This window comes from Chenopodium quinoa, unplaced genomic scaffold (genome assembly GCF_001683475.1).
Source record: "Chenopodium quinoa cultivar QQ74 unplaced genomic scaffold, ASM168347v1, whole genome shotgun sequence".
Classification (NCBI taxonomy): Eukaryota; Viridiplantae; Streptophyta; class Magnoliopsida; order Caryophyllales; family Amaranthaceae; genus Chenopodium; species Chenopodium quinoa.
This window is the reverse complement of record NW_018744124.1, coordinates 266,474-277,160: the sequence shown is the minus strand read 5'-3', so window position 1 is coordinate 277,160 and position 10,687 is coordinate 266,474. Positions and strand designations below refer to the sequence as shown.

Sequence of the window (10,687 nt, the reverse complement as noted above, 5' to 3'; positions counted from 1 at the left end):
TCATGAAAGTTCGAAAATCACACAAACCATTCACCAACAGCATACAATCTGATACAAATATGTCATCCACAGCCCAGCCCATAGACATTGATATAAGTACCCAACAAAAATACCATTAATTCAAAAACAAACTAAATTCCAACATCAACCAGTAACCAGATTGTCCAGATATCATAATATATAGAGTATAACATTTTCCCAAGACTCTCATATAATCTGACACAATGTCACCAACAGATAACACCTACATTTATAATGAGTTGATAAATATACCTAGTAGAAGTTGGACACAACATTGATCCTTGCTTGAGCACCTTCAAGGAAACTAGGACATGGCCAGGCTGTGAGGTCGTCAGAACCCAGCAACAGCAACAGCAGCCGCCTGTAGGAGTCTGTATTAAGGAGTTTACACCAAAAAGCACAATTTAACATAAATAACAACACAAAGAAGTACATTCAGTGAAGCTATTAAACAATTTACAGGAGTTCAAAGCAAGACCAAAGTAACCATGACTTTTTTCTGCTGTTAATAATATGAGCTTACTAGTTACTACCCGACCTTCTCTCTTTGGAAATCTCACCTATGTCCAACAATCGTGAGTGTACCAAAATAATGCACTTGTAAAAAAAAAAAAAGGCAACACTATATATCAAGAACCACTGCATACTCGATACAACTATACGAGTAATGCTGCCTTAAAATTAATATTAAAGTAATCTAATGCTTGAAAGAATTGAAACTAAAGAATCCAATAATAACACGTACAATAAATTTGAAGGCAGAGTATCTGTTCCTAAGAAGCAAAATAAACAAAAACCAAAAGTAGTACAATATGCTACAATAACTTCAATTGAAATGTTTGGTTGAAAATCCATTTCCAATTCCCATGATAACATATATGTATCTTACAAAATCAAGGGTTCAAATTAAAGCTTATCATTCTCCAAAAAATAATTCAGGAGATAAATTTACATTTGGTTGATATAAGCTAGATACACTTCGTTTAATTCTCAGCATTTCTCTGATTGTATCTTCATTCCCAAAGTGTTGTTCAAAATCGAGCCATTGAGTCCAAAAATCAGGATCTGTTTCAAGATTAAACAGTGAGGAGGCATATATATAAATAGCCCGAGCACGATCCGAGTCATCTAAACTCTTTTCAAGAGCAGCAAATTTCAAGCACAGCGCCTTCGCTCTATCATCGGTTATACCGGCTTCCGCTATTGCATCTTCGTACATCCTTCTCGTCTTTGCAACTCCGAATATTTCAACAACTTTTAATGGATCGTCATCAACCTTCAAAAAATCAAAATTTTTTTTTTTTCTACGGTTAGCATCATCACCAAAAATAAAAATACTGCAAATTTTAATTTTTTCAAGGGTTAGCATTATCAGCCAAAATTACTGCAAATCAACCTTCAAAAAAATCAAAATTTAATTTATTTTAAGGATTAGCATCATCACACAAATTATCAATTTAAAAAAATCATTACGACATACAAATCTAACGAAACCATAAAATTGAACGATTATTGAATTCAGTCAAATATTTAGCAAAGGCAAAAATAAATAAATTTGAGATGTAACAAGTAATTCAAACTTACATCGATCTTTCTTGAATCACCCATGTAACCATGTTGATTAATTGTTTTCGCCGAATCCTCCATAAATATTTGCTGCCGATCAGAGTACAAAATTGTCTATATAATAAATTGAAACTACGATTTCCTATTCTCAAACGGATACAGCTTATGGTTTGTTACGGGGAGTACTAAATGCAGAGACAATTTTAAATAAGTAAATTTTTGTAAAACATTATATTCCAATTTCGCCCTTATTCTAACTTATTCAACCTTTCATCCTATTTAATAGGAAAATTTGTTAATTATTACCTCAGAAGGAGCTCCCTTGTTAATTACTACCCGTAAAAAAAAAAGTTTCTAATTACTACTCCACATTCAACATAATTGCACCGATTACTACCCAAGTGTGACGTCATAACCCAATTGTAACCACACACTAACCTAACTAAAGTTAAATAAACCTAACCCACCCAAAATTTTTAAAAAATTACCCCCAATTAATTACCCCCCACTTATTACCTCACCTAACTGGCGAAAAAAAAAAGAAAAGGTTAATTCTTCTTTTCTTCTTCTGATCTCTTCTTCATCTTCTTCCTTAGCAAAACTCCATTAAAAACTAGAATTACAGTTCGTTTGCGAAGCAAAACCAGTGAAAGCTCACAATATTTGCCCTAACTAACAAAGTAATCTGGTTGTGAACTTGGGTTCCAATTGAATTTTTCCTTTCTCATTCTTTGCTCTCAGTTCCTGCCTTTCTTCTACAAGCCTTAGTATGATGTCCCTTTGCCATTGAGTCATTTCTTCATCATGCCAGTAAAAATAATTGCATCCCCTACTGTTTGTTTCTGCATCGAAATCTGGGCAAGCAACAAATCGTCTTCCTGGATTCTCTTTTGTCCAAGAGGTCATCAATGAAGTGTGTAATCCGCACCTACAAAGCCTAGTACTTGGTCGAGCAAGTTGCATACTCATCTTCAATCTAAACCAATTGATATTGAAGGTTAAATTCTGCTCAATTGTTCAATTGTGTAAAAAACCCAAATTTACACACAAAACCCTAAATAATTTGTTCAATTATCACAAGATTAGGGGAAACAAATCATTTACCTTTTCAAAAGTGTTGCTTTTGCAAGCAGAAATGCGCGAATCACCAGGAGGATGAACACTTACGTGATTTACAGAGGAAAGGATGAGAGGATTTGGGTGAAAGATCCGTTGAGAAGTTCAGTTGGCTTCTCTCAATTGATTTTATATCAACTGAGTTGTTGGGGTAAATTTCTTAGTTAATTTGTGTTAATTAAGGTTAATTAGGGGGTAATTAGGGGGTAAAAGGTTATAATTTGGGTGGGTTAGGTTTATTTAACTTTAGTTGGGTTAATATATGGTTACACTTGGGTTATGACGTCATATGTTGAGTTAAGTCACCGGAAATAGCACTTGGGTAGTAATCGGTGCAATTATGTTGAATGTGGGGTAGTAATTAGAAACTTTTTTTTTACGGGTAGTAATTAACAAGGGAGCTCTTTCTGAGGTAGTAATTAACAAATTTTCCTATTTAATATTCAATAATATACAAATTTAGGAAAAATTAACAAAAATATCATGACCTTTGTCCGGTCCGCCATAAATAAAACCACCTTTTGATAATTCCCCAATAAAACGACCTTAGCACATGATCTTCTAAAAATAGTGTGAAACCGATTGGTAACCTATTTAATGGGTTAGTATGACACATGTCCCTTAATAATTAGTTAATTGCTTTTTTTTTTTTTTTTTTTTTTTTACAATTTTCTTATTTTAAAAAAATTAATAAAAAAAATTGATTTTAATTTTTTTTTAAAAGAAAAATCCCGCACAACCTCAGCTCCTACCCCGTGAATTCCCCATGAATCACGACGGCAGTCAACCACCGCCGGGTGGGAAATCCTTCACGGAATCTTCTACGTCGTCACCTACAGTCGCTGCCACATTCTCTTTCCTCCCTCCGCCACACTCTCCACTCACCCCTACCACCCTCTCGCGACCTCACTCACTCCTCACCACCACCACCTTCGGCTTTTGGAGGGGAATGTGGGGTTGTTGTAGTTGGGAGGGGAAGGTGTTGAAACTCCAAAACCTTCACGATTCTCACAACTTGAATTCACAGGATTGGGTACCTTGAGATTGGGGTCAAGTGTTTCAGAGGGGAAGGATTGATTGGGCTGGTGGTCTGGCGAGTAGTTGAGCATTGCGGGAATGAAGGGGAAGGGCTGAATTGCGCGGTGGCGCTGTGAGGCAGCAACAAGGTTGCATCATGGCTGCAAAGGGAGGCTAAATGGGGAAGGAAGGGTGTTGAACATGGCTGAGATCAGAGAAGAGGAGGGAAGGATTTTTTTTGCTTTTTTTTTTTTTAATTAACTTTTTTTAAAAATTTAATGTTAATTTTTGTAAGGGAAATATGTAAAAATTAAAATTAAAAAATCTTGATCAATCACAATTTGACACGTTTCCATCTTTAACCTTTGAAGCAGGTTACCAGTTTTTTATTCTATTTTTAGAATATCATGTGTGTAGGGAATAATTTCAAGCCTTTAAATCCCACTAGCTTGAACCCCACTGTGATCATACACTAAAGTACGGTGGCGTCCAAAAGGGAAGAAGATAGAGCAAAAGAGTCGCCAACAAGTTTTTAGGAACTTGTAAACCGTTCATAGGATGAAGGTTACACCCCTTAACGATCCAAGAGATCGTCAACTCCATAAGGTCTAGAACCAAATAAGGGTTCGGGGATGAAGGTACAAATCCAACCTAAAAGAGATTGAACCTGCCCTAATAATATACCTCTACTTTATTCTGATCGTATTCATGTGCGCTTTCTGATTAACATGCAATCAATAGGATTAACCCTAAACCTGTTTATCTATGTTGGTTGAATATTAATGCACAAATAAACCTATTATTGGCGATCACTTGAAATATAATCACAATTAACCCTAAATAAGATTATTAAATATCTTATTAAGCGTGATTACAAGTACCAATTCCCTTTAAACATGCATAAAAGGCGTGATCAAGCAATAACAATATATAATCAAGCAACATGATAATCAATAAAAAATAATAATTATAATCATGACAATAAAATTATAATAATAATAATCATAAAAATAATAATCATAATCACAATAATCATGACAATCATAAATCATAATTAAAATAATAATCATCATAATAACAATAATAATATTCATAATCATGTTAAAGCATAATAAATATAGCAAGATCCTAGGCATGATACTAACAAGATTAATAACAAACCCTAGCATGTCACTAAGCCATAAAAATCAAATCTTTAACCCTAGCATGATACTAACAATCATAAATATTAGGAAGAACATAGGAAGCATTGCAGGAATCATATTTAATATTAAAATTACCCTAGACATGATACTAGGAATATCATAAGAACAATGTAAACATGATTTCTACATCATAATATCAATAAATCAATTAAAGGTACTTACTTTGATGCCTCGTACCTCTTTCTAATAACAAAATACACACGTTAGTAACTTCAAGGAAAATAATAAACAAACAATTAAATTAAATAATTGAAATAGATATTTGGGACCAAACCCTCAGAAATTAAACCTTTCACGTCTAGGGCGAAGGCAACTTCGAATATGGCTAGGTATTTCTAGATCTTGTGAATGCGGAATTTTGTATATAAAAACAAAGTTTAAAGAAGAACGATGAATGAATGCTAATTAAAACTGATTGTAGATCATGAAAATTGGAGAATGATTAAGAGAGAATTAGAGAATTAATGATTGCGAATGAAAACTGATTGTAGGTGCATGTAGATTCTTGAAAACGGAGTTTTTAATACGATATTTATAAAGAAAAAATCAGCCAAAAAGATAAATTAAACAAAACAGAGTCTGACGCATAAAGAACAGAGCTGGCGCCAACCCTGGCTAGCTGGCGCCAGGCACCAACCCAAGCTTAAATTTAACGCGTTTTCGAAAATTAGATAAGTTTGCCGTACTGGAGGATAAAATCATATAATTCCCTCGAAAATGCTATTTGATTTTGATTAAAACTCTGAAAAGTCAACAAAAGTCAATTTATCAATGCTAATTGAATTAGGAATGAAAAGAACCTTCTAGAAGATTCTAGAAGAACAAAACCATTCCTAATTGCATTAGGAATGATAAATCATATTAGGCCCCCCCCCCTAGATCATTGGGCTGTATATAAAGCTCAAACCGGACCCAGTTTAGTAAATTGGCCATAACTTCCTCAATATTCATCGGAATTGGGCTTATAATATATCGTTTGAAAGGTCTTTGTAAGCCCCATGCAACTACACTAATATTGGACCCATATCAAGGACCAACCAAACTGGATTGACTGTTTTATTAAAAATAAGTTTTCAAAAACAGAGAGAACAGAAAAGAAAATAAAACTTTCCGCAACACTAGACTTTCACACTTTCTCTTCATTCGATTATGATTCGACGCAAAAGGTACTCATCACCGGGTTTGGTTTTGGGGAGACACAAATGGGTGTCTACAGAAGCCCCCACTTTGACTGAGTTTGGAGAAACACAGGTTTCGAAAACAAAAGTCAAAGTATCGATAGGGACGGAGAATGATTCAGAATGTTCTGCGATCCTAAATCAATCTTGCAATAATGTAATTTTTATTTAAAGTTAATTTATTTCAGCTTTATTTAAATTCCATCAATAATGTAATTTTATTTTATTAATGAAATTTGAGCTTTCAATTAATTTATTTACTTTAAATTTATTTTATTAAAGCAATGAAAATCGAAAAATTAATTAATTTTTCAGAAATTCTTCGAGTACGGAAGTCGAAAATTTTCCGAAAAAACACCGCACGTCGCCCAGAATTTATTTCCAGATTGGCGCCACTTATTTGCAATTGGCGCCAATCATTGAAGTCTGGCGCCAGGTTCTTCTCTGCGACGCTGTTGATTCGCCGATCTTCTGCCAAATTTTTACTTAATTTTGGAATGCGGGGATGTTGAAGAATAAAGTGGCCGCACCCGTAAAGGGTTGCCTACGTATCCTTTATTAAGGAATCAGGTCGAACGTAGCTCTCTTGAGTATCCTACTCAAGTAATTATGGGTAGTATTTCTTAAATTGGTCAAGATTTTTCATGTTTGAGAATTCATTGCCATCCATATCAGTTAATTTTGCTGCATCTCCTGACAGGATTGTTTTGACAATGTAGGGTCCAGACCAATTAGGTCTAAATTTACCCCTTGGATCTAAAACATTTTTCCTTAGTGCTTTTAACACTAAGTCTCCTACTTTGATATTTCTTTTCTTGACCTTCTTATTAAAATGCCTAGCCATACGAGTCTGGTAACACTAAGTGTGATGTATAGCTTCTAGTCGTTTTTCATCGAGTAGAATCAATTCTTCATATCTTGCCCTAGTCCATTCGACTTCATCGAGTTTACTCTCCAGCGCAATGCGTAGAGATGGTATTTCTAGTTCGACAGGTTATACGACATCCATTCCATATACCAAGGAAAATGACGTATTCCTGTTGATGTACGGGTTGACGTGCGATAACCCCACAATGCGAAGTGAAGCTTGTCAGGCCAATCCTTATAATTTTCTGTCATTTTCTCGATGATAGACTTTAAATTTTTATTAGCTGCCTTGACTGCTCCGTTTGCTTGAGGTCTATAAGGGGAAGAATGATGATGTTGAATGCCATATTTTTGTAGCAATTCTTCACATTCGGCTTGAAAGTGAGTTCCATTGTCACTTATCATTTCATGTGGGACTCCATATCGACAAATAATATTTCTTTCGATAAAGAGTGCTACATGTTTTTCAGTGAGTTTAGCGTACAATTGCGCTTCGACCCACTTTGTAAAGTAATCGATTGCTACTAGGATAAATTTGTGGCCTCCTGTTCCTGGGGGAGTGATTTTGCCAATGATGTCAATTCCCCATGTAGAGAATGGCCATGGCGATGTGTAGGTGTAGAGCAAAGATGGAGGGACATGTTGTAAATTGGCATAAATTTGGCACTTAGGGCATCTTTTTACGTATTAATGGAAATCCCTATTCATTGTAGTCCAATAATATCCTTCTCGCATTATTTTCTGGACTAACATTTTGCCATTTATATGTGTCCCACAAATTCCTTCGTGGACTATTCGCATTGCTCTTTGTGCATCCTTCTTTCCTACGCATAGGAGAGCTCGACCTTTAGGTACCCTTTTATGTAGCTCGTTGTCTATGAGTACATATTGAGAAGCCAAAAGTCTTAATGCTCGCTTTGCTGTTTTGTCAGCATGAGGAGGGTATTCTCCATTGGTGACATAATTGAGTATGTCCGTGTACCATGGTTCTTCTTTTTCTTCTTCTTCTTCTTCTTCTTCTTCTTCTTCTTCTTCTTCTTTTCTTCTTCTTCTTCTTCTTCTTCTTCTTCTTTTTTTTTTTTTTTTTTTTTTTTTTTTTTTTTTTTTTTTTTTTTTTTTTTTTTTTTTTTTTTTTTTTTTTTTTCTTCTTCTTCTTCTTCTTCTTCTTTTTTCTTCTTCTTCTTCTTTCTTCTTCTTCTTCTTCTTCTTCTTCTTCTTCTTCTTCTTCTTCTTTTCTTCTTCTTCTTCTTCTTCTTCTTCTTTCTTCTTCTTCTTTTTTTTTTTTTTTTTTTTTTTTTTTTTTTTTTTTTTTTTTTTTTTTTTTTTTTTTTTTTTTTTTTTTTTTTTTCTTCTTCTTTCTTCTTCTTCTTCTTCTTCTTCTTCTTCTTCTTCTTCTTCTTTCTTCTTCTTCTTCTTCTTCTTTCTTCTTCTTCTTCTTCTTCTTCTTCTTCGCCTTGGACTACTTCTCGTCTTCTATGGCCTGGATGTATGCTGGTTTGTGCCTTTTTTCAATAGTTAGAGGCATTTGCTCGATTTCCGTGGGAATCCTAACCATTGAGGCTAATCTTGCCTAGGCATCAGCAAATTGGTTTTCTTCTCTAGGTATATATGTGTATTCTACTTTCTCTAACTGGTCGGTAAGAGTTTCCAGATAGGTTTGGTAAGGGGCTAGACTTTCGCTCCTTACTTTCCACCTCTCAGATATCTGATTGATGATCAAAGAAGAGTCTCCTAATATCCTTAACTTCTTTACTCCCAATGCCAAAGCTGTTTCAAGGCCTACCACGCATGCTTCATATTCAGCAGCATTGTTGGTAACGTCGAAATCAAGCTTTATGGAGATTGGAACATGCTCCTCTTTAGGTGATACTAGTAGTACCCCAACGCCACATCCCTTTTGGTTTGAGGCTCCGTCGAAATACAAGGTCCAAGTATCATCTTCAGTAACCATTAGGTCTTCATCTGGAAATTCATTGTCTTGCATTGGCGTCGAGTCTTCTATTGGAAAATCTTCTAGAAAGTCTGACACCACGGATCCTTTGATAGCTTTTTGTGGCATGAATCTCACATCAAACTGGGCTAGATTGACTATCCATCTTAAAATGCGTCCATTGAGTGTAGATTTCTCGGATAGATACTTGAGTGGATCTAATCGGGAGACTACGAAAACGGTATGCACCAACATGTAATGTCTTAACTTAGTTGTGGCCCACACCAAGGCGAGGCACAACTTCTCGAGCGGTGTATAGCGTGCCTCGTATTCGAGCATCTTTTTGCTTAAGTAGTAAATTGCGTTCTCTTTGCCTTCTACTTCTTGTGCTAGCATAGCTCCCATTGTCTCTTTGGTAACCGTCAAATATAACCTAAGAGGTATTCCGGGGAGTGCTGGTGCTAATACGGGAGGATTTGCAAGATAGGCTTTGATCTTTTCAAAGGCTTTTTGACCCTCGTCATCCCATATTACAGGTACATTCTTCTTGAGTTTTTTGAAGATTGGTTCACATATCGTCGTCAGTTTTGATATGAACCTACTTATGTATTGTAACCGGCCAATAAATCCTCGAATCTGTTTCTAAGTCTGGGGCGGTGGCATGGACATGATTGCTTTGATCTTGGTTGGGTCTACTTCTATTCCTCTAGAGCTTATGACGTAACCCAAGAGCTTGCCTAAGGTGACTCCGAAAGCACACTTAGATGGATTCAACCTCATATTATATTTTCTTAGCCTTTCGAAAAATTTCCTTAAGACTACTTGATGGCCTGGACGGTCTTTTGATTTTACAATCATGTCGTCGACATATACCTCGACTTCTTTGTGCATCATGTCATGGAGTAAGGCAGTTGTTGCACGTTGGTAAGTAGCACCCGCGTTTTTCAACCCGAATGGCATTACCGTGTAGCAGTAAGTGCCCCATGGTGTTATAAAGGTTGTCTTTTCCATGTCTTCTTCTTCCATGAGAATCTGGTTGTAACCTGCGTACCCATCCATAAGCGAAAGAAGCGTGTGATTTGCCGTGTTATCTACTAGAATATCGATGTGTGGCAAAGGGAAGTCGTCCTTTGGACTCGCCTTATTTAGATCTCGATAGTTGACACACATCGTTACCCTTCCGTCTTTCTTCGGAACTGGGACGACGTTGGCGACCCATTTGGGGTATTTGGATACCTTGATGAAACCTGCGGTTATCTGTTTTTGAACTTCTATTTTTATTTTAAGTGCTACGTCGGGTTTCATTCGACGTAACTTTTGTTTTACAGGTTTCATTCCTAGAATTAGTGGTATAGTGTGTTGAGCTATTTCTCTATTAATGCTTGGCATGTCTTCATATGACCAAGCAAATACATCGATAAATTCTTTAAGTAGGTTAATTAAGTCGGTTTTTTCTTGCTTATTCAATGTTAATCCGATTTTAACATCTTTTTTATGAGTTGAATCATTTGAGATGTCAACTGTTTCAGTTTCTTCAATTACCGGTGTTTTCTTTTCGAGTGTTTCCATTGCTTTAATAATTTCTTTATCTTTTTCATCGTTAGCTAAGCAATGCTCGTTATCTTGGGTTAGGGAAGAACTCAAGAAGTAAGGAGAATGAGAAATATTATTATACTCTGAGATCATTACATCAAAGAGTGATATGTCCTCAGGGACTAGATCACTAAATATCCTAAGAGAAGAAATATGTCCTGTCGTGATTGATATCTTCCTTCCGCTTGGAGTAG

At 35.7% G+C, this 10,687-nt stretch overlaps 1 protein-coding gene across 1 annotated transcript; it reads right to left on the bottom strand.

Moving 5' to 3' along the window:
• Positions 1-825: 825 nt before the first annotated feature.
• On the bottom strand, positions 826-2,249 carry LOC110692641 (pre-mRNA-splicing factor SYF1-like). Its single transcript, XM_021869673.1, has 2 exons — positions 1,606-2,249; positions 826-1,297 (listed from the first exon to the last, which is right to left on the bottom strand). The coding sequence occupies exons 1-2, from the start codon at positions 1,666-1,668 to the stop codon at positions 938-940; spliced, it is 423 nt and encodes a 140-aa protein (XP_021725365.1). The 5' UTR covers positions 1,669-2,249; the 3' UTR covers positions 826-937.
• Positions 2,250-10,687: the final 8,438 nt, after the last annotated feature.